Source organism: Solanum tuberosum, unplaced genomic scaffold (genome assembly GCF_000226075.1).
Source record: "Solanum tuberosum cultivar DM 1-3 516 R44 unplaced genomic scaffold, SolTub_3.0 scf00267, whole genome shotgun sequence".
Lineage (NCBI taxonomy): Eukaryota > Viridiplantae > Streptophyta > Magnoliopsida > Solanales > Solanaceae > Solanum > Solanum tuberosum.
In genome coordinates this window covers 561,802-587,043 of record NW_006239199.1, presented here as the reverse complement: position 1 = coordinate 587,043, position 25,242 = coordinate 561,802, and the positions used below count along the sequence as shown (strand labels likewise).

General features: G+C 37.7%; 1 protein-coding gene across 2 annotated transcripts; it reads right to left on the bottom strand.

Annotated features, from left to right (window-relative positions):
* Positions 1-25,242, bottom strand: LOC102600077 (mechanosensitive ion channel protein 1, mitochondrial-like). 2 transcript variants are annotated; one of them, XM_006358602.2, is made up of 8 exons: positions 24,894-25,242; positions 17,784-18,614; positions 17,412-17,689; positions 14,826-14,926; positions 13,757-13,864; positions 7,790-8,011; positions 5,337-5,466; positions 1-356 (listed from the first exon to the last, which is right to left on the bottom strand). In XM_006358602.2, the coding sequence occupies exons 2-7, from the start codon at positions 18,533-18,535 to the stop codon at positions 5,365-5,367; spliced, it is 1,563 nt and encodes a 520-aa protein (XP_006358664.1). In that variant the 5' UTR covers positions 18,536-18,614; positions 24,894-25,242; the 3' UTR covers positions 1-356; positions 5,337-5,364. The 2 variants fall into 2 exon arrangements, with proteins under 2 accessions (XP_006358664.1, XP_006358663.1); XM_006358601.2 differs by lacking the exon at positions 24,894-25,242 and adding an exon at positions 23,384-24,238.

Below are 25,242 nucleotides of genomic sequence, written 5' to 3'. Positions count from 1 at the left end.
TATAACAATGGCAGATGTATTGGAAATTACTCTAAAAATCGAAGAAATAAAGGAGGTTGTCCGACTTGGAACATAGGGATATTCAATCCCCAGTATCTCTTCTTCACTGTAGGTTAGGGATGAAATCCTTCTTTTTTGCAAAATACATACAAAATGGACTATTTCGGATAAGATTGAAAATATGGACACATTTTGGTTATAAGGTTGGGCCGCTATAGAGCGAAAAAGTTCCAAGAAAAATTCGCAAATTCAAGTACTACATAGCTCAATAGTAGAATCTTATGACAAAGTTATGAACTTCAAGCGAAACTTCCAATGGAACCAGCACAAAATCCTCAAACTCCACCTCCATGACCCTGCACAAAATTAGCGATACACAACTTAAGGAAAACATGCAAGAAAATAAATGGACAAGCATGACGAATTCAGTACAAACTGCTTTAAAAGCAGTACTTAGACGAGAACGAGAATATTATACTCCCATATTTACAACACTGACTGTTCGGGGTTACATTTTATTGTGGTACCATATTCAAAGTAAAAAAATGAAAAAAGAGAAGGTATCACTATGTTTTAGCCATTTAAATTGTCGAGGTCTTATGTCCCTTTTATAGCGGTTAGCAAAACACTTCACACTCCAAAATGTCCCACATGGTCTATTGGCATTTTGGCAAAGGTATTGTTATCGGGAAAAGTCAAGGCCAAGCTTTCAAGCATACAATACAAGCAATTGAGCAAATAATACACAAATATGACCATAATACCTCTAAAAATGAACTTAATTACTCCAATCAATCAGTTAACTGGAAGCTTGCTCTCTTTCTGGCTTCTATATAGTAGTAATTATCCCTTACCATGTACTTCAGACAAACATAAAGCAAAGAATTGACTCTGCAGTGATTCAAAAAAGAAAAAAAAAATGAACACGAGCAGGAGATAGTATTTACATTGTAATGGTGCCACGGTTAGTGTTTGGTCACCTGAACCCATTTTTCCAACTCTACATAGCCTTATAGCCAAAGGAGTACAGGTTTTCTTTCTGTCCACTCCCAGGAACATTAAAAGACTTCATGAACTTCCTCCTAACTTCGCACCACTAGTAAATCTAGTGGAGTTGCCTCCTTTTCGTACGAAATTTCCGAATTTAGCACTCTTATTACATTCAGTTTGAGATGAAAGGACATCAGATAGTCTCATTCAAACAAAGAAAGATAGGTAATGGACTCTATCCAAGACTGAGACAACATAGGCGAAAGGGGCTTAGGGGACAGCTAGACGATTAAAGATCAAGCAAGCGGATGCAATCAAAGAGCATCACCACTTTCTCCGTCTTAGTCGAAAATGGAACACCCTATAATAATCCTTTTTCATGTGGAACATTATATACATAAATATACTAACACTGCCCTCAAGCTGGTGCATAACAGCCCGTTAGGATTGGCTAAAAAAAAGTAGTTTTTAAGTCAAAAAATAAAAAGTCAACCTTAAATGACTTTTAAGTCGAAAAATAAAAAGTAGGGGGAGTCCTACTTTTGGTTTTTAACTTTTTTTAATTCATTTTTGACTTATTTTAAGTTATTTTTAACTTTTCCAAACACTCCCAAACAGGGGCGAACCCGTTCGTCGAAAAATTATAATATATATAAGGCCAAATTCTGATTTTATGAGTATATACATTAAAATGAACTCCCCCCCCCCCCCCCCCCCCAAAAAAAAATAAGTGAGAAGCTTAGCCCAGTGGATAAGGGGTTCAAGAATTGCCTTTACGTTGTGGGTTCGAATCCCATGCGTAACAAGTCCTTTTTTTACCCTTTTAATGCTATGGAATTGGGCTCAACTTTTGGGCTTGGATCTTCTTCTCTTTTTTCATTATTTTTTCTCTTTTATGCCTTTTTTTTTCTAATTTGTTTTTGTTTAAATTTATTAGACACATTTTTTAAATTTTTTTTTTATTCTTCTTATATCTATTATTCATTTTATTTCAACGTAATTTTATGTACTAATATATATATCTTTATTAGACGTGTCAAAATTGAGCCCAATTATAGGTATCCCGCCCAACCCGTCCATAATTTTAAGGGTTGGCTTCAAGATAATTTGACTTGGGTTCAATCTCAACCCGTTCAAGTCCTAATCCATTTTAAGAGAATCCTCAATTGAGCCCAATTAATCTCCAATTTCAACCCGTTTTAAGGCTCTTTATTTGCATTGATGTGATATATGTTTCTATATTAAAGGTATGAATTACTATGTATTTTATAACTTTTAGGATTTATCTACCCATTTGTAACTTTTTTTTAAAAAAAATTCTTTAGTTGAAATTCAAATTGTGGTTATAAAACATAAATGACAATATATTAAAATTATTGAGATTAAGCGGGTCATGACCCAACCCGTTTCTAAGCCCATGTGAACCCAACCCATTTGACCCCAAAGTAAACTTGGGCGGGTCAAGACCCAGCCCAATTTATATTTCAACCCATTTTAATATCTCCAATTTCAACCCGTTTTAAGGCTCTTTATTTTGCATTGATGTGATATATGTTTCTATATTAAAGGTATGAATTACTATGTATTTTATAACTTTTAGGATTTATCTACCCATTTGTTAACTTTTTTAAAAAAAATTCTTTAGTTGAAATTCAAATTGTGGTTATAAAACATAAATGACAATATATTAAAATTATTGAGATTAAGCGGGTCATGACCCAACCCGTTTCTAAGCCCATTTGAACCCAACCCATTTGAGCCCAAAGTAAACTTGGGCGGGTCAAGACCCAGCCCAATTTATATTTCAACCCATTTTAATATCTCCAATTTCAACCCAACCTGCTCATTTGACACCCCTAAATTATATATATATATATATATATATATTAAAAAAGATAAATTAGATGTAATTGAATGAAGAACTAAAAAATCATCAATATCCTTTTAATAATATCAATTTAATAGAATTCGTGGAATTTTACAAATGATAACTAACCTAGTAAATTGAACTACATGACCATTTATATATCTTCTGAATATGCATTATAATACTAGTAACTCTATACTTATACACTTTTAGAGAATCTTGACGATTTCCTAGTAACATGTGTTTGAATGGATACCAATTAAAAAAAAATTAAAAAGTGCAAAATAAAGTAAAACATTACAAAATAAAAGTATAAAAAGCACAAGAAATTTTAAGAATATTCAATGGAGCAGGGTAAAAGTAGGAAGAAATGCTTAATGCGGTATGATAAGGTAAGTTAAAATTTAGCGAGTTAAGGTAAATATTTTTCTTCCCCGTCTCACTTCCTTTTTCATCCTTTAATTTTCACGTGTTTTAGGAATTAACTTATGTAATACAACTGATCCACTAATTTTTTTTATCAACGTTGCTTTGTTCTCAGTATCTTTGATTAGTTTGGTGTTTACTTTTATCAACCAATGAAATACCTATGGTTACTTGTACAAAGAGCATGCCGGGGTTACTATGCTCACCGCGTACTTACATTACAACCTGAGCTTCTACTTTTAACTTGAACCCCCTAAGCAAAATTCTTGGGTTTCGCCACTGCTCCCAAAAGCTAAAAATGACTTACAAGTAAGTTTGACCAACTTTTAAGCCAATCCAAACATGCTCTAAGTCATATGTACCAAGCTCGTTACAAACGTAACTTATACGAGGACAGGTGAGGAACTTAGTGAAAATACTTACAAGTTGATCTTTTGACTTCACAAATTTAGTAACAATATCTTCTGAAAGTATCTTTTCCCTAATAAAATGACATTCAATCTCAATGTGTTTAGTCCTCTCATGAAACACCAGATTTGATGCAATATGGAGAACCACTTGATTATCACACAAGTTCCATCATAATGATTTCTCCAAAATATAATTTTTTGACTCATCGCTTGATCCAAACTAGTTCACAAGTTAATATAGCCATTGCTCGAGATTCTATTTTTGTACTTAGATTGAGAAACCACATTTTGTTTCTTACTCTTTCAGGACACTAAATTACCTCTTATCATAACACAATATTTAAGTGTGGAACACCTATCAGAAGGTGATCTTGCCCAATTAGTTTATGTGTATCCAACAATCTGCTCATGGCCTTGATCCTCAAAAACCAATCCTTTGCTCAAGGCTGATTTTATGTATCGATGAATACCAACAATTGCATCCCAGTGACTATCACATGGGGAGTCCATAAGCTGACTAACAACAGTTGGAAGAAAGGCAATGTCAAGTCGAGTTACTATGAGAGAGTTCAACTTACCAACCAGCCGCCAATATCTTCTGGGATGACAAAGAGGCACTCCCTAACATGGTAGAAGTTTGATATTCGGATCCATATATAGGATATATCGTTGATCGCTCTACAGCCTGTCGTACCTGTCTCCTCAAGAATGTCCAGGGCATTACATTGTGCGATGACAATTCCTGATTTGACTGTGTGACCTCAATACCTCGAAAATACTTCAATTTGCCTAAGTTTGTTGTTTGGAAATGCTAAAACATATGTTGCTTCAGTTTAATTATACAATCCTCCTCATTGCCCATGACGACTATATCATCAACATAAATGACTAAATAAATGAACAGATTATGAACAATATGTTGATAGAATAACGTAAAATGCTCTCAAGAAAACCCTAAACTCTAGCAGCCAAAACTGACACTCAACTACGTTTCACGCCTCTGATGGCCACCCTGGTCAACGGCACAATATATTATAATCTTTTCTATATGGGACACTTTAATAATCTTTTTCGATATGGGATACTATATACATTAATATTTTAAACTATTGATCAAATTCTACTTGAGGCAAGCTTATGATGTCCATGAGCCCGCCAAACTCTTCATTTGCCGATAAAAAAAACATGAGATCACTCTAGAACTTGACATTCCCCTCGCTAAAACTCAGTGTCTCCACTGTTTCTTTACGGGTCTTCTTCAATCCCCCGAAACTCAAATCTAGGCCCGATCAGGCTAAAAAGGTATCAAATCCATTGCATGAACTTTTCACCACCACCATGTGTGGATTTTCCATCTATGGTTGCTTGTGGGCAACATGAAGAGAACTTATTGTTGCAGTGCACGGGAGGTAGCCTATAGTGTTTAAGATGCTTTATCAAAATATTACATGAAAACTGTCTAGCTACACAAGCTTGCAAAATAAAGTAAATGACCATCTAAACAAGTTCTTTGATGCAATACAAAAAACGAACTTAGAAACTTTTCTAGGTAGAGATATTCACAAGCTAAAGTTTCACTCTTTACTTAAAACTGTACAACAATGTGTTGAGCAGATGAAAAAGACAAATCAAGGAAATCTAACCTCAAGACTAAGACATCTTCGTTCCAATTCACTGACTCCAAGGATCAGCCAGTGTGCCCCCATGCTGCTTGACTATTCGAACTGCTTGCAGAAGAATATCCTGTTGTGCTGAAAATAGTTTGTCCTTGCTCTAAAATACAAAAAAGACGGCAATTAGCTGAATGAAGAGAAACCCATTAACAAGATCATTGAACAGTTGACTGAAGAGTAACATTGGAAGCAAAAACTGATCACTGATATAATTGCACATGGAAATTGTCAGATACACAGTGAACACAACTACTTACAGACTCAACGCTAAAGATCGCGTCAGCATTTGTTCCAAATATCTTGTTGTGTATCAACCATAAGGCAGACCTCAAGATAAAAGGACTGGCTTTTTTTTGTATTATGTGATCAACTTTTGAGGTGCCAATTATAAGGCCAAAATTTGGAAAAATAATAAAATGCAGAGGCTGTGTAACCTAGATAGGTTCTTCTAGATAATTAAATCTACTATAATCATTTTTTCCTAAGAAGTTCAAAAAAGAATTCTAAAACATATTACCTCCAGTTATTCTATATGCTGGAAGCCATTTCCAAGTTCAAAATAAGAAAAAGTCTACATCATTGTTCTTTTCTCAAGGATCCGATGATGTCTAAAGGGAAACTACATCTTGTAAGAATTTTTCTTTACACCAAAAATGAAAAGTAAAAGATCAAATTTTCTGGATAGAACTACTTCTTTCAAAACATCTCAAGTTTCTTTTTCCCTTCCTTATCGTCCACCAGAAAAAAAATTCCACCATTTCTTCTGCCTTCCATCCCATGTTGTTCCAGCATTTTAAAGTGTTCTCCAGTAGCCTTTGGCATGAACATAAATTCCAATACTTTCTGAATCCGTCCATATAGATAACATCTTGAGCACAACTACATTCCCTTCTCCTCAGGTTATCATGTGTCAAGCATGCTTTCTTAACAACTATCCATGTAAAGGAAGCCACCGTGTATGGTATTTTTACTTTACAAATATGTTTCCAAGGCCAAATATTTGTATGTTGTCTGGTGCCATTTAAAGCAACGTAGGTTAATTTAATTGTGTAAATTCTTCTTGTGTGCTGCTTCCAAAAAAAATTTATCTTCATTTGCTGTGGTTCCTTGAAATTGCTCCAGGACCTTGAAACGTTCAGCTGTCCTATTGACCTCCCAATCATTTAATAATCTTCTAAGATTGACATTCCACCCCTGTGGTTCCCAAACTACTTGAATTGTTGCATCAGGTGTCTGAGTCAGACTAAATATGTCAGGGAAGAGTTTTTTTAAAGCTTGGGAACCAATCCAGTTATCCTTCCAGAAGAATATTTTCTGCCCATTTCCAACTTTGTAGCTGAAATTGTCAAGCAAGGGCCACAGTTTCCTGATGGATTTCCAGACACTAACTTAAAAAGGAGAGGTAACTAAGTAACCATTTTAGAACACCATTGTCCGTCATTCCCATATTTAACATAAATCATCCATCTCCACAAAGTTTGCTCCTCAAAATTGTGTCTCCACAGCAATTTCATAAGCAAACTTGTATTGTGCTGTCTCAAGTTTCTTATGCCTAATCCCGCTTCCCAGACTGGTAGTAACAACTCCATTGTTCCAGCTTGCATATGGTGGACAATTTGGAAAGAGATGAATGCAAGATGCTTTGAAGGCAGGTGCAGTTCAATCCAGAAGATCAAGAGCTCCTGCATTTCTCTTCTCTATTTTTGGTGGAAAAGTTAGTTGATGATGTTGAATCATTGCTAGACTTTATGGCCTCTTTGTAAGTTCTGTTTGAGGCTGTCTCTGTAGATATGATATACCAGGCCTTTTTTTAGGGTGCTGATGAATATAACATGTTACCAATTTCAAAAAAAAGAAGTAACTTCTCCTTCCCTTGCCAGATAATTTCTTCTCAATGCATCCAATCTCTTTTCCACTTTTTTTTAACACCCAATCTCTTTTCCACTTTAACAAGGAAAAAGGAGACAACATGTAAGTGGGCAAATAATAAATACCTCCAATTATTCATTTTAAACTTATCAACAATTGTCTCTATTTCTGCCTACATTTTTTAACTTGTTTTTCCATTATAGTTCCTTTTATTTTGTTATTTTCATTTATTTTTTTCTTGAGAAGGGGGGCTAGGGTGGGTTCTATATAGGTTTTGGCAGAAACCACCATAGCTGAACTTGCACCAATCAAATTCTGAAGAACACTTGCTATCAGAAGATCAAGGATCTATCCACCTAAACAGATATTATCAAGTTCTGATTGTTGTTCGAGTATTACATGCTATAATGAAAATTATCTCGTCATTCAGCATTAAACACATGATAAATTGATTTATATTGTGCTAGTTGTTACAATAGACATAAAGCTCAAGCAACATATATCAAATGAATTTCACAATGATAGTAGGAAAGACTGAAAAAGAGAAGGCATACCGCATATCTTAAGTTGCACCCGAGAGTTAACTCTGCAAATGTTTTTTCAATTTTAGACAAGTAGCAGTATGGTGCTTCCTTTTCCAAGAAAACATTTGGATTAGATTTGAGCATGCTCTTTACATCATCTGATATCTGGACAATCATATCAAAGTCTTCAATTTGGAAAGGAACTGTAGTGACCATGGCACGCCATTGAGCACGTGATTTATTCACAATCACCTGAAGTTTGCGCAACCATTCTGTCAAATTCACCTCCTCTTTCTTGTTTCTTTTTATTTACTACTATTTTTTAGGGTCCAGAGTGGGAAGAGAGGGAGGAAACTTCAAAAAAGTAAGAAATATCAGAGCATAAAAGACTAGAGCTATTAGAGACCTATAGATTAAGAATCTATAATATGATTATTTTTCACTTCCACAAAAAATAGAGAGATGAATCAAACTTTCAGTGCCTTCACAAAAAACTTATAAAATGCTCTCTCTAAGTGATCCACTGTAGTGTCCATCCTCAGAAAAGAAGTACGCACATAGATAAGATTTTGAAAAGAAGTACTCACACAATGAAAGTTGATTACATGTAAATTGAAATCTAAACACATGGCTAAGATTATTATTTTTTATGACAAGGGAAACCCGCAGCGGCTACCCTTTGGGTGCGCACAGGGTAAAACCCCCGCTCCTATGCAATCGCTTGCAAACCACATACGAGAGGTAACCCGCACTAGGCAAGTCCAGTGCGACAAGCTCGACCCAGAAGGCAAACCCCTTGCTTTCGTTGGCAAGGGGTTTCGAACTTGAGACCTCCAACATGGAAGTCCCAAGCCCAAACCACTGGAATGATGGAATATAATGATCGAGTACTAACAAGAGAAACATGTAGATGCTTAACAACTGCACCTGATTCATCAGTTGAGGGGGCATGGAATTCACAAGGATGGAACCTCTCTTTCAGAAGGTAATTTAATGACTGGGAGATTGGTAGTGTGGCTGAAATGTTGAAGGTACTGAAGTTCTTTCACAGTACTAGGAATGTTGAGAATGATGGTTAGACCAACTATGTTGTATGGAATGGAGTGTTGGCCAGTCAAGAACACTCACGTTCTGAAAATAAAAGTTGTGAAAATGAGGATGTTGCGGTGGATGTACGGGTACTAGGACAGATAGGATTAGGAACGAAGATATATGAAACAAGGTGGGAGTGGCCTCGGTGGAAGACAAGATGCGGAAAGCGAGGTTGAGATGGTTCGGGCATGTGAAGAGGAGATGCATGGATTCCCCAGTGTGGAGGTGTGAGAAGTTGGCTATGGATGGTTTCAGGAAAGGTGGATGTTGGACGAAGAAGTATTGGGGAGAGGTAATTAGACAGGACATGACGCAATTGCAGCTTACTGAGGACATGACCCTAAATAGGCGGTCATGTAGATTAGGGTAGAAGGTTCTTAGGTAGTAGAGTGTTGTCTTGCTTATACTTCCATACTGGTAGTCGTAGTATTTCTCCTGTACTTTCTTGCCCTTCGATTTCTGTTACTATCCATTGTCTCTTTGTACTTCGATTAGCACGTTATTCCATTGTATTTATTGTTACTTTTTTCCAAAATGCTTTCTTAGTATTGCCATGATTTCTTCAATTCAGTTATTTCTTTTTTGATATGTGGTTCCTTGAATGTCTACCGGAAACAGCATCTCTAACCCCCAAGGTAGGGGGATAAGGTCTTCATACAGTCTACCCTCCCAAACCCCACTTGTGGGATTACATTGGGTATGTTGTTGTAGTTGATTAGATGTTGTACTAGGAATGTTGAGGATTTAGTTATATGTAACAGTGGAAGCAATAAGAGGTTCTCAGTCTGCTCTGCGTCTGTATGCTTACAGAAGGTGCTCACACTTCAGACTGGCCATGGAAATTTATCTGGAAACTAAAAGCCCTCTTTCAAGGTCATATGTTTTTCTTCATTAGTTGTCAGGAAAGCTTGTCTGACTCATGAAGTTTTACGGAGAAGGGGGATCCAACTGACTTCCAGATGTTTTTTGTGCCAGGAGATGGAAGAAAACAAGAGCCATCTCTCCTTGCACTGCAATAAGACTAACTGATATATGTTACCATTATCAAAAAAAAAATTAACTGATATACTATGGTAGTTGTTCCTTGACTTAACACAGATTCAGTGGGTCATTCCAAAGAATACCAAGGACCTTCTATGGTGCTGGAACAATATGAAAACAAGGAACAGAAAGATGTTGTGGAGGAGAATGGCCCAAGCATGTATTTGGTGGACAGCGTGAGGAGAGAACCAGTAGACGTTTTGAGGGTAGAAGTGGTTCCAAACGAAGAATTAAGCTGAACTGTTTCTTGTCTTTTCAATTCTGATATAAAGAGAACTATATAGATGATGAAGAATAACTCGTGAATCTTTGATTCCTAATAAGATACAATGCTCCGGTAATCGGTTAGTATTTGATTACCAATACCGATTTGGTGCTGACGAATACAATGTTACCTTTTCAAAAAAAAAAAAGGAACATGATGTAGATGTCACAAATTACTTGGCTAAATACCTAGATAGTCCCTTAAACATGGCATAATTTGTTAGATAGACATCTCAAATCGACAACAATGTGTGTCTTTAACACGGGGGTCAGCAAAACATAGTGCATGAAAATTACGTGCTGATGAAAATTAAACTTTAGCCTCTAGTTGTGCTTCTTTTTTCATTTAAAAATAGCATGATATATGAGTTGCTTGATGCATTTTAAAACTATCTAATGTGTTTGGGCATGTCTGAGCTAGATTGCTATTTTAAAGTATCTGACATTGGCCACAAAAGGTCTTAGCTATGTATATTTATATTGTTTTGTGATATTTCACCAGTTATTAAATTCCGCATGTCTATTTAGCAGTTGATGATAGTAGAGCATGTTTGTGATCTGTTAATGATACTAAGCATGCCTATTCAGTGGTATTTGATATTTGGTATTTCTGATTTAGTAGTTGTAATACTTGTTTGTGATTTGCCCTATATTACTTGGGGTTAGACGTTGGGATAATTATCTTGCACTGCTTCTTTTAGCTAGGCGTGTTATGCCACTAAGCAGATAGCAACTCGACAATACTGAACACTTACCGGGTAAGACGAGTAGTCGATGCACCACATCAGGTGGGTTAGACAGGCAGCAAACACACCGAAGACAGGTAAGACATATGGGCTAACGAATCCAATGCTTCATAGAGAAGCAACAGCTAGATGTTTATTTGTTTGGTACAATTTCAACAGCTTGACCATACCTATGCATCTTATTCTATACTGTGATTTAGTTGCTTACTTGTATAATCTGTTATTTTGTTGAAGCTGTATATGCTATTATGTACTGCAGTTTCTAAGCTTGTCCCAGGGGTAAGACTGGAGTGGGTCAAGGATCTTACTATGTCCTTTTTTTGTTTTTTTTCTACAAGAACTAACCTGACCTTAGGCGAGCACCCCTCCAAAGTGCAATGGAGGTCACTAACCTAGGCCATGGGCCTTCATGAACGCCCATTGACCCTGTCCAGGTAAGTATCTTACTAGGTCATTTTGACTCACCATTTAGTGCTCTGTGCAGATACTATTGAGGGTATATAGTTGTTGACTGCTAAGTTGCTTGTCCTGTTCAGGTGACCCATCCACCCGTCTGAAGCAATGCGTCGTCAGCTCCTATCTATTTACTGTCTTTCTTTTATGTCATATCGAGTTGCATCTCTTATTGTTGTATCTCATAACCTTAGTGACTCCATGACTTCAGAGATATTTGGGAATCATTGGTTTTAGTTGATTTAGTACCTTTTCAGATATTTTATTACGAGAACGCTTTTACATCCAGTATTCAGCATGCTTCCGTGTATTCTAGCAATTCATAGCATAGCCTGATACGCCTGGTGTGGGTAGTAGCTCATTGGATACCAGTCACAGCTTAAATGCTAGATTTGGGTCGTGACAGGAATTCAACAAGGAAGTCCGAGGCCAATTAACCTCCTGAAGAACTCTTGGCTAGATCATTTTCCTTAAGGGGCTAACTAGAAGGGCATTTTTGTAATTTTGTCTCCGGGCTGTCATAACTATAAGTACTCATTTTCTTTGTGTTATTTCTTTTAGAATGAATTTGAATGAAGAAAACCTTCTGGGAGCTTAGAATATCTCAGTTCCTAGCAACTTTAGTCACTTTAGTTAAGCTAAGATGTTTGAAGAATTATTCCTCTTCTACTAGCTTAGTATTTAGTTTTCTTTCTTTAGGTATTTTAATGTTAGAATTCCAATATTCAAGTTGTGCTTTGGTTCTCCTCTTTTTATCTCTTAGCTTCTGAATCTGCTTCAGCTCATGTGAGCCACCTCGGTCAAGAAGAGGTGTCTGTCTGGTAACTAACTAGCTAGGTTAGAGTGACTAGCTCCAGTAACTAACTAATAGTCTTCTAGGTTAGAGTGACTAGCTCCAGTAACTAACTAATAGTCTTCTAGTTTAGAGTGACTAGCTCCGGTAACCAACCAAGAGTTTTGTTTGGCCAAGTTACTAAAATCAGCTTATTTTGGAAAGTGCTTTTCAAAATAAGTACTTTTGGTTAGAAGTAGTTTGTGTAATAAATTTAAAAGCACTTTTGAGCAGCAACAACTGTTTGGCCAAACTTTTTAAAAGTGCTTTTAGTAAGTGTATTTTTTTCAGAAGTGTTTTTCAAAAAAAAGTGCTTTTAGGGAAAACTACTTTTTTTATCTTATGAAAAATGGTTTCTGCTACTCCCCAGAAGCACTAATTTCCTCCCAAAAGCTTTAACCAAACACCTCGCTTTCTTAAAATAAGCATTTTTGGCCTCCTAAAAGCTTAGCCAAACAGGATATAACTAGTAGCACGTTTGGACAAGCTTCAAAAACCAACTTATTTTGAAATGTACTTTCCAAAAAATACTTTTGGCGAGAAACAGTTTGTATGTGGCCAACAAATTTAAAAAGCACTTTTGAACAGCAATTAGTGTTTGGTCAAGCTTATTAAAAGAGCTTTTAAGTGTATTTTTCTCGGAATTGCTTATAGAGGAAGCTACTTTTTTAGCTTCTGATAAACAACTTCTGCTACTCCCCAAAAGCACTTATTTTCACCTAGAAGTTTGGCCAAACACCCCACTTTTTTAAAAATAAGCACTTTCAGCCTCCTAAAAACTTGGCCAAACATGCTATTAAGTTAGAGTACCTAGCTAACAAATTGTGCCAAGTTTGAGGTGCTATCTACGTATTTAGCCAAATTATCTTCTAGAAACCAAAAGCAGAACTTGAACTTGACCAGTTGAAACACGAGTTCCATGTAACCTTCTTTTATTATAATAAAATCACAAGTGATGGGTCAAACATAAAGAAATAGGAAGGAGAAAATCATTTGGGACGAAAGAGGAATAGAAAAAATAATTCCAAAGCAGTCTCTCAAAATAATCACGTGGAAGTGTTGGCCATAAAAGGGTAAAACCGAGGAAAAGTAAGCAGATATTATTAGTAGCTAGTTTTTTTGTTGCTGCTAATGTTAAAGAGAATATTCTTAGCTGCTAGTTGTAAGTTCACTTTAGTAAAACTAGAGAAAACACCTTTTAAGGGAACTAAAGATATAATCGTGCACAGATATCTGGACAGTTCTGCACCTTAGGGAACAAAGAAGGCACAGCTTTAAGTCATCTTAACCTTCTATATGCAGTAGGTTAGTAGCTAGTGCTTAGGTGTAGAAACTCACGACCATGCAAGTTAATACTGGGTAGAGATCTAAGGTAAAAAGTCTCCCAAAAGTGATAACTTCCCCCAAAGAATGACGAAGAGTAGCTGGAACTCATCAGCTCCTTAGCTTTATAAGTTTATTGTATTTACTGAGCTGACAATTCCCCTCCTTTTGTAACTTTGCATCTACTGGATGCCTTAATGATATCTCAGTTGTTTCATCAAAAAAGGAATAGTTAAGAAAACTCACCTGACTGGAAAATAGTGAATTTGGGACAATAACAGGGAATTTTTCTGCAGTCAACAATGATGTAGTAGTTAGCCCCATTTCAACCACTTGACCTTCCACTGATCCAGCCTGCAAAAGTAGTTTCTGTTAAACAACTCATAGAATAAATTAAATGTCATGTCATCAGAAAAACAGGATTCGAGTTCCGATAGGTAGGAACACAATTATAATTTGTTGTTGATGCAAATATTCTTGTTATTCTTAATTAGATATCATTTTATTGTTAAACCAGATTTCAAGTCATAATTAAATATCATTTTATTTTCCATCAACCCCACTAAGGCACGTATACAGCAGAACTGAACTTTTGAAATAATTGTCCATTCAAGTTCAGATAGCAAGCAGGATTTAGTTCGAAGCCTAGGGCATAAATGTACTACTTCCTTGCCTGCCTCACCCACTCCAATGTAATGCCTTGTGTTACAGTCCATCCATGTGAATGTCCATCTGTGTCCTTGCATCTTAGTCCATCCGTGTGAATGTTGCTACACAAAAGTATTTACACTAAAGCCAATATAACTTGCAGTACTACCTATACTCTAGAATATATCACTCACTAAAACAATAATTCCACCAGCTAGGGATGGACACTGAAATTCCGGTTTTCCACCCAACTTGTCAGGACCATGCTCAGCAGCAGTCGCAAGTCTTCATATATTTAACACTCCATTCCATATCTTCTTCAGTCCTTTCCCTTTAACTACGTCATTATTACAATATCATGCTAATAGATGTAGCTCTAAGACTTGAATAAATAGTTTATATGCCTGGTCAAATGTGCTAAGTTAAATCTCTTTTTTTTCGAGAAAGTAGAATGTGCAAAGTTAGTCTTCAAATAGTATTTTCATTATCCACCATTCTGTCTTACTCTAAACAATCCAAAAGTTTTTTTAATAACTTTTAATATACTAAATAAAGGCCAGTCATGTATTTCTAATTTTTGCATAAATCGTGCTTAATCCTTAGATACTCACAATAGCAACAAAAGGAGAAAGAAATTTCATTAACAATAAGAAGACTTTAGACATACTTTTATCGTGTCACCAACTGAAAAAGGTCGTGAAAGCTGTACGGAGAGCCCACTAAGAACATTGCCAAGGATGTCTCTAGCAGCAAAAGCAGTAGCCACTCCTGCAGTATTTATAAAAAAGGCAAAAGTGAAGAGTGAATTGGAACACAAACGAGGGATAATTAAAATAACTTTTATAATTTTTCAATTAATCATTGTCCACATTGCATCTTCATATACACCTATATACCAGCACAAACTAATATGCTCTCTATCAGTATCATTGTTGAAGTGATTGCTATTTGCTACTATTAAAGTTTTTTCTTTCTTTTTTGGATAAGTAGAAAACTGGGTAAGATCAACCAAAGTGGGTAACCATAACTGGATGGGTCTGGTAAATATCTATGACTCCTCATGGCCCTACAGAACCCACCATTTTCCTGAACAAAATTATTTCAAAATTTATGCACATATTCACATGCCCGCCAATAAGCAAATCTGTCCACTGTTGTATATCACATTGTGTGGTCCCATTCCTACTCTGGGAAGTCAAGATTCTCCAAGTTGATACGTCATCAGTAGAATGTAAAAACAACATGTTTAACATGTGTTCTTATGTAGAATGGTGGGGAAACTTTTCTCCACACAATGCTAGAAGGTACGTCAAAATATAACTCACAGCAGTTCCACACACACACAGGAAAAAAGTAAATTAATAAAATCGACAATAACGACTACAACCGGAGACACCAAAGGAAAAATGCTAGATGATAAAACTTCAAGCACTAAAAAGGATAACAAAGTTAAAGAACTTTGGACTACTGTGAATAAAATGAGCAAAGAAGAAAATGAGGACAAGGAGCGGTTAGGCCTTCAAGAATTACACTAGCTTTTGGTCTTGAAAACTGTGAGTATTTGAAAAAGTAGTTTTTGTTTACAAAGTCAAAAATGATATTTGAAATTGTGGAGTTGTGTTTTGCCATGAATACAAGTAGGAGTTGTTTTTGAATTTTTGTGAATAATTTGGAGTAAAAAAATGAACAGCTTTTTGGTGTTCTCCAAAAGAAAAATTATCATAAATAATCACTAACAAGAATTTGGTTCTTTTTACGAACTTGATATCGATAAATCTGCGAATCTATAAATTCATTTCGGCCAATTGAACCTTCTCGAACTCTTTCTTTTTAAGAACCAAAAAGATTTGTGCTAAAATAACATATGCCAAGAAGAACAAAAGTCCTTGGACATGTAATGGATCTTGAAGTACTATTTCTGCATCTCCCTGACCAAATTTTCAGGAATTTAACTTCAAATTGAATTCCTGAATTTTCCAAAATTTTATGGACAATCATGTTTTCCGGAGTTCAACTCCAGAACAAAGTAAGAAAATTCATGGCCAAACACCCTAAATTTAAAAACATGTGCAACAACAACATACCAAGTGAAATCTCACAAGTGAGGTGTGGGGAGGATAGAATGTACGCAAACCTTACCACTATGTAGATTTTGAAGAAGAGTATAAATAAGACAAAGGAGTTTTCATAATTTCATTTTTTTGATCATAAATAATCGCCAACAAGAATTTGGTTCTTTTTACGTACTTGATATCGATAAATCTGCGAATCTATAAATTCATTTCGGCCAATTGAACCTTCTCGAACTCTTTCTTTTTAAGAACCAAAAAGATTTGTGCTAAAATAACATATGCCAAGAAGAACAAAAGTCCTTGGACATGTAATGGATCTTGAAGTACTATTTCTGCATCTCCCTGACCAAATTTTCAGGAATTTAACTTCAAATTGAATTCCTGAATTTTCCAAAATTTTATGGACAATCATGTTTTCCGGAGTTCAACTCCAGAACAAAGTAAGAAAATTCATGGCCAAACACCCTAAATTTAAAAACATGTGCAACAACAACATACCAAGTGAAATCTCACAAGTGAGGTGTGGGGAGGATAGAATGTACGCAAACCTTACCACTACCTCATGGAGTTAGAGAGGCTGCGTCTGAAAGACCCTCGGCTCAAGTGATACAAATCCCGATATAAAGAAGAAGACAATGAAGAGGATTGAAACAAGGAACGGTGCAAAAGTAGCCAAAACAGCAATAAATTCATGTGATAATCAAAATACCATAAACAACATACTACGATAGATTATTATTAAAAACATTGATAAAAATAGAAAACAAGAACTACAATAATACAAGTTGCCATAGCAAACACCACCCACCCTAAGCAAGACAATACTACTACACTACCTACTACCCTTCTACACTAATACGTGTCTTCCACACCTTCCTATCTAGGGTCATGGTGACACAATCAAATATAGCAACCGTCAAATTTGCTAGTAATTATGCATGCCTTCCGTCAAGCTAAAGAACTTACATTAGTAAGATTCCATGGTTAGAGTGTAACTGAAATCTATTTGCAATAACTGGGTGGGTCCTTCACCCATCCAGACCTGCGCGGATCATGTTCATGGGCTAATTTTGCCTCCCCTAGATTCAAATATTTATCAAACTAAGGTGACCTTTTGTTTGTAGGAAACTTTCCACCTGATAGATAACAAGGCAAGTGGGAACCAAGCTAAGAAATCTCACCTCCAATTCCACCAACGGTCAAAATAGATTGTACAGCTACTCCACAAACTTCAGCTAAAGTCATTAGCCCAAGGATGAAGAGGCCAACGGAAGAGATTCTGTCCAAAGTCAACAACCGATCACGGTCACCTACTTCAAGATTCTTTACAGCCAAAGCTCTGCTGATCACATTTGTTTTCCATCGTTGTAGAAACCAGACAAATGAAAGAATAGCAGCACCTCTCCAAGTCTGGAGAAGATATTGTGATGCAATAGTGCTTGGTGCCACCATCACAGCACTGCACATATACATACTTCAACTATAAAGACATAAGCGATGGAACATCAAACCAAAATAATATGGGATAAACAGGTAAGAAATATATTACTAACATCTGTGAAAATGCCATGAAAGTGATTAAATATCGAACCGGATCCTCCATAGCACCCCAAATACTTTTCTCATAAGAAACCTGCCCCCATATCGAGCTTCCAGGCAACAAAGCAGCTGGTCCTTGCATAGAATACTTGTGAAATCTCCTCAAAAGTCTTGGAAGCACCACCCAAGCCATTAAGGTACCAGTTAAAGTGCCACCAACAGGAACAATTACATCTCTCAGATAAGGGTGTGCATCAAGCACTTGTTCAACATAAGGAGTCATTTCCGAAGATGCCTCTTTCACTTTTTCCCCAGTAGAAGTCACAGCATCTGTGGCAGTTTGCCAAGCTTCCTTAATATTTCCAACCCATTCACTTCCACTTACACCACCTGTATCCATATCAGACCCACTTGCACCAGTTGAAACTTCTGAACCTTTAGGACTATCTCCTTTACTACTAAAAGACGATGAATACCATCGATTATTCCAAATGGGGCTAGTTACAACAATTGATTTACTTCCCCAGAAACTTTTATTATCAGATCTCCCACTGAGATATGAGGTAACATGACTGGTCCCACTAGCAGAGCGTATACCCCTTATATTAAAACATTTTGGGTCAGCATAATTTTTTGAATAGGTGGGTTCTCTAGAATGGAGATTACCATTTATGCAAGCATATGAAGGTCTGACATCAATCTGATTTGCTAATTTATAAGAGAAATTAAGGGTTCTCTTCAAAGTTGAAAGCCTAATAGCAGCCATCAATGTGTAGAGTTTGACCAAGAAATGTATATCTCAAATCAAATTCTGTTAACTTCAAGCTACAATGCTCATCTTCAATCTGCAACAAGTATTGAGCCAAAAGTTACAAATGGGTAACAATACATAAATCTTTAAAAAATTCAAAACAAATACTAAAAAGGATCACTTCTACTTGGCTGTTAGGTGAAATAGAATGAGAAAGTTGACTAAGCAGTAGGAAAAAAAAGAAAATTAAGATTCATATATGTGTACATATATGCATTATATATATGTATACACTAGCTATGGTAAACACTAAAAAGGCTTGATGCAGAAGTATATCACATTTCAAATTAGATCAGGCACATCTACGAACACACCATATCAACATGATACCTATTACCTACTAAGTTTAGCGCTGACCAGCTGGGGAAATCACTATGCCCTCAATTCTTTTGGTACCAATCAATTCAGGAGAACAACATCAAGATAAAGCCAACCTATACTATCAACAAAGTAAGGTTTTATATAGAGTTAAGGCAAGCTTGCCCCATCTGCAAGGTGCATTTCATTTCATTCACCTCATCATTTTTAAGTAATAGATCAATTCTGGTTACGTTTTAACATGGTCAAAATTTACATGCTATTGGTGTATATACCACAAATTGTAATAAATTACAGCTGAAAATAAAATGAACACAAAATGAATAAAAAATATATTCAAATTGTGGCACAGATATCTCGCTCTCTTTAAGGATATTAGCCCATTGCGATATAATCCACACCAATTCAGTAGTATAACTCTTGACTTGTTCCCTCCAATGTACAACAGCCCAACAACGTCGTATAACTCAAACAACTCCGGATTAGTTGAAGAGTCCAAAGCTCAACCATTAGAACACTTTTCTTCAATAAAAAAGTACTCTCTTTTATATAGTAAATTAGTTGAAGACTTAGAACAGTTTCTTTGTCTCAACTCTCTCTTTCACTACACTAACCTCACTACACACTACAATATTTTCTCATACTTCTCATCTTTTTCATTATATATATCCTTGTACTCAAAACAAAGTAAGATCACCACAGTTTATAGGTGAGGAATTCTTCCTTGCAATGAATAGGAAGAACGTGGATAATAATATGGGTAAATGAATAGAGGAATTATGTCTGGGAGGTTACATGAGTTACAAAGCATAATGAGGTAGAATAATGGGCAAATAATGTATTAGAGGTTAAAGGAGTTTCATAAGAACTTATTGTCACATTCTACCACTAACTCAACAACAACAACAACAACAACATACCCAGTGAAATCCCACTAGGTGGGGTCTGGGGAGGGTAAAGTGTACGCAGACCTTACCACTACCTCGTGGAGGTAGAGAGGCTGTTTCCGGAAGACCCTCAGCTCAAGTGTAACAAAGCCAAGTAAAGGAAGAGAATTATATAAAGCATAACATCCAATAAGAAAAATAGTGCATAATCAACAAAGGGGGCAATACATCAAGAAAATAATGCGAGAAGTGAAACGCAGTAAACAACATAAGGCAATAGGGATCACATACAAGAACTACAAGTGTACGGCTAAGACTCCTACAAACGCTAACAACCCATACCCTCGCCAGGAAAGACAGCACGCTAACCCTACTAGCCTTCAACCTTAATACGTGACCTCCACTCCTTCCTATCTAGAGTCATGTCCTCGGTAATGTGTAGCTGGGCCAAGTCCTGTCTAATCACCTCTCCCCAATACTTCTTGGGCCTACCTCTACCCCTCCGCGTACCCTCTACTACCAGCCCCTCGCACCTCCTCACTGGGGCGTCCGCGCCCCGTCTCTTCACATGTCCAAACCATCTCAGTCTCGCTTCCCTCAGCTTGTCCACCACAGAGGCCACTCCCACCTTCTCCCGGATAACCTCATTCCTAATCTTATCGCTCCTAGTGTGCCCACACATCCATCTCAACATCCTCATCTCCGCAACATGCATTTTCTGAACATGTGAGTTCTTGACTGGCCAACACTCCGCTCCATACAACAAGGCCGGTCTAACTACCACTCTGTAGAACTTACCTTTAAGTTTAGGCGGGATTTTCTTATCACACAAGACTCCAGAGGCAAGCCTCCATTTCATCCAAGCAGCCCCAATGCGATGTGTGACATCATCGTCGATGTCACCACTTTCTTGGATTACAGACCCAAGATACTTAAAACTTTCTTTCTTAGGAATGATCTGTGTGGCAAGTCTCACATCCACATCTGCCTCATCCAATGCATCACTGAATTTGCACCCCAAATATTCTGTTTTGGTCCTACTCAACCTGAACCCTTTGGACTCCAGCGTTTGTCTCCACACCTCCAACCTCGCATTAACTCTGTCCCGCGTCTCATCAATCAGTACTATGTCATCCGCAAATAACATACACCATGGGACATTCTCCTGAATGGACCGCGTCAACTCATCCATCACCAAAGCAAATAGAAAAGGGCTAAGGACTGATCCCTGGTGCAACCCCATCTCAACTGGGAAATGTTCCGAGTCTCCTCCAACCGTTCTAACCCGAGTCTTGGCTCCACCGTACATGTCCTTTATCGCCCTAATATAAATCATCGGGACACCTTTAGCCTCCAAGCACCTCCAGAGGACATTCCTTGGCACCTTGTCATATGCCTTTTCAAGGTCAATAAACACCATATGAAGGTCTCTCTTCCTTTCTCTATATTTTTCTACCAGTCTTCGCATCAGATGGATGGCTTCGGTAGTCGATCGTCCCGGCATGAATCCAAACTGATTCTCAGAGATGGACACCCCTCTTCTCACCCTCATCTCCACCACTCTCTCCCAAATCTTCATAGTATGGCTTAGCAATTTGATGCCCCTATAGTTGTTACAGTTTTGGATATCACCCTTGTTTTTATACAACGGAACCATTGTACTCCATCTCCATTCATCAGGCATCTTTGCTGTCTTAAGAATAACATTAAACAACCCGGTTAACCACTCTATGCTTGCCTTGTCCGTGCTCTTCCAAAACTCCACCGGGATCTCATCGGGACCGGTCGCTTTTCCCCTGCTCATCCTACTAATAGCCCGTATAACCTCCTCGATCCTAAAGCACCTACAGTACCCAAAATCTCGAAGTCTTTCAGAGTGCGCCAAATCACCCAACACAATGTCTCCTTCCCCGTCTTCATTTAAAAGTTTGTGAAAGTATCTTCGCCATCTTTGCTTGATGGAGGTCTCTTCCACCAATACCTTGCCTTCCTCATCTTTGATACACTTCACTTGATCCAAGTCGCGAGCCTTCCTCTCTCTTGCTTTTGCGAGCCTATACAATTTCTTATCTCCACCTTTGTCCCCCAGCTCAACATACAAGCGTTCGAAAGCTGCCGTCTTAGCCTTCGAAACTGCTAACTTAGCTTCTGTCTTTGTCGTCTTATAAACTTTCTTAAGCATCCGCTTCTCTTCCTCATCTACGCACTCCACCAACTTTGTGTATGCAGCCTTCTTCGCTTCCACTTTGCCTTGGACTTCCCCATTCCACCACCAATCTCCTTTATGGCCCCCAAATTTACCCCTTGATACCCCTAACACCTTAGAAGCAACTTCCCTAATGCAACTAGCTGCTTTCTTCCACATGGTGTCCGCATCCCCGCTACCACTCCAAGCCCCCATCCCAATCAACTTCTCACCTATCTCCCGAGAAAGGGCAGGTGTCAAGCCACCCCATTTAATCCTCGGTCGATCAGATACAATCTTCTTCCTCCTAACCCTCTTAATTTCCAGGTCCATCACTAAAAGCTTGTGCTGGGTAGTAAGATTTTCACTCGGGATGACCTTGCAGTCCTTAAAGAGACCTCTATCACCCTTCCTAAGGAGTAAGTAATCTATCTGAGTCTTAGCTACCGAGCTACGAAAGGTGACCAAGTGGTTCTCTTTCTTCGGAAAGCATGAGTTAGCAATCACCAACTCAAAAGCTTTAGCAAAATCTAGAAGCGAAGTTCCACCTCCATTTCTCTCCCCAAAACCAAAGCCTCCATGAACATCATCAAAGCCACTAGAAGTTGCCCCAATATGGCCATTAAAATCTCCACCAATGACAATTTTCTCAGTGTTCGGTATACCTCTAACTACCTCATCCAAATCCTCATAAAAGAGCTTTTTGGCCTCCTCGTCCAAGCCCACTTGAGGTGCATAAGCACTAATAACACTCAAAGTACATCCTCCAATGACTAGCTTAATCGTCATCAACCTATCATTGATCCTCCTAACCTCCACCACTTGCTCCCTCAAATTCCCATCTACTAAAATACCCACTCCATTTCTATCCCTTGAGCCTCCTGAGTACCACAACTTAAACCCGTCGACCTCCCGAGCCTTGGAGCCTACCCATCTAGTCTCTTGGACACAAGCTATATTTATCTTTCTCTTCTTGAGAATTTTCACTAGCTCTATGGACTTCCCCGTCAACGAACCTATGTTCCATGATCCTACCCTCAAATTATGTGAATCCGTAACCCACTTACCCCTATTTTCCCCCGCCCTTGGCCTCAACCGAAGACATGACTCAATACCACCATCGGATACCAAATCCACTAGAAAATACTGAAACTAATGAAAAATCTACACAGAAATACACTTAAAAAAAAGCTGCAACAGGTGTATAATCTAAAAGACAGGATAGCAACAACTATACTATAGGATCACGTATAGTGTATACTCTAGAGGCCACGATAGCAATAACTATACTATAGTCTGAAGCACAAATCCGAGCTATAATAGATAACAAGGAAGTACTGATCCGGAATATAAAAACTGCACGAAAGGGCTCAAAAAACAGATTCAGCAAAAAAGAGAAAAGATAGATAAAACCTGAATCGGTGAATATGGAGGGCTTCGGTGGTCTTTGGGCAATTTTCCGACAAGGTCTGGCAGTTTTCCGACCAGATCTGGTTGGTCTCCGGCGACAACAGTAGCACTGCCGTCTCTCTTCTGGGTTGGTCGTCGGAGAAGATAGAGGAGTTCGCCGGAGAATCTGAAACGCTCTTGCCTTCGCCGGAGTTTGCTGCTCGCAGTTCGCTGGTCAGGGCAGTTGGAGCTGCTCTTTGATGTTGTCGTCCTCACTGAAGCGTAGGAGAAGAGAGAAAGAGGGTCGCCGGTCGGGGCTGGTCCTCGCACTGCTTCTGGCCGGCGCCTTCGCTTGCTGGCGGGAATAGCAGATCAGAGGCGACGTCCGGTTGCCGACTGGTTTTCGCTGCTGTTCGCTGGCCGGCGCCGTTCGCAGCTTCGCCTGAGCTGCTAGTAGACTAGAGGAGAGAGAGAAAGAGAGAGAGCAGATCTTGACTTACCGGGAACTGAGAGGAGATCGGAAAGCGGTCGCCGGAGATTACTGGGCAATGTTGATGATGAAATTTCGGAACCTGGGGTGGTATCCAGCCTCTTTCTTGATTCGATTACCGATAGGTTTACAGAAAGATTTGAGGGCAAGTGTGCCAAGCTTAAACACAGGTAATATCATCAGATCTCACTTCCCAAAACAAACAGAGAAATTTTCAGAGAGTTAAAAAAAGTATTGAAGAAAACACAAAAGGGCTTTGATCACTCTGAAGCTCTCAATCATGGAGAGTCTGTCTATTCTACCACTAACTCATATAAATTAATATTATTATTACAATACTAAAATGTATTTTGCTCCAACACATTCCAATAGGAATGAGAAAGCAACATCACGTTATATTATGTAAGTACTTTTATCATTAGAAAAAGCAAAGAAATATCAACCTATAACATGAGCCCTAACATCATGGCAGTAGTAATTTACCTAAAGTTGGGGAACCTAAAGCAAAATAATTAGCAGGCATTTAGAGTTTATCAATACATGTGAAGTGAGGTAGAGAATTTGATCCCATCTTTTTTTCACTTAACCTTATGTATTTAGGTTGCTTGTTCAAGTTTATAGTATCTGCAATTTGCATTGTGTCCTCTAGAACCATGTAAAAATCTGTCATTTTAGATGGCATAATTGACTGTGCAAAGGTCAGTTGATAGGCATATTATCAAACAACCTCAAGGCATGAATGAGCAAAGCTGATTACTAACATCTATGTGAATCCAGCAATAAACTATTCAAAAGAACCTAAAAACTACCACATACCCATAAAATCTGATTAACAATAACTAGTCCAATAAAAAAAAAGAGCAAAATTCAGAAAAACTCACCAGAAATTATGAAAATAAAGAACGCATCAGAGACACTTGGAACTCAAATTGAAAATTTCGAACAAAATTTTAAAAACGAAAAACATCAACTACAGATGCATGAGTATGCCAAATTTACTAATACACCAAACAAGATGAGAAAAAAACTTCAAAGTGAACTCACCAGAAAGAGCAATCAATGCAAGCAGCAATTGTGAAGCAGGCAAATTAAAGCAGAATCAGAACAAGCGAACTGCAGGAAAGAAACAGTAGAAGCAGAGAAGTGTGACAGAGAGTAAGCAATTTGGTTCGTTTATAGAGCGCAAAGTCAACAGTAGCGTCTGGAGAAAAAATGTGTAAAGGATAGAGGGGAAGGCTCAATTTAACAATTCACCATTAAAGGGGTAAAGCATAGTAAAAGAAAAATACAGTGTGACTTGCTCGGCAAGATTTGGGTTTGTTCAGGCAGGCACCGAATCAAAAGGAAAATGGAAAAACAAAGAACGAGGGAAGCATGAGCTTCTTTTTTTTTT

Coding starts and splice junctions, on each gene's coding strand:
- LOC102600077 (XM_006358602.2), bottom strand. CDS start 18,535: ATGGCTGCTATTAGGCTTTCAACTTTGAAGAGAACCCTTAATTTCTCT. Junction 13,865..14,825: donor CAGTTGGTGACACGATAAAA/GTATGTCTAAAG, acceptor CTACTTTTGCAG/GCTGGATCAGTGGAAGGTCA. Junction 5,467..7,789: donor GGTGCAACTTAAGATATGCG/GTATGCCTTCTC, acceptor TTTGTATTTTAG/AGCAAGGACAAACTATTTTC.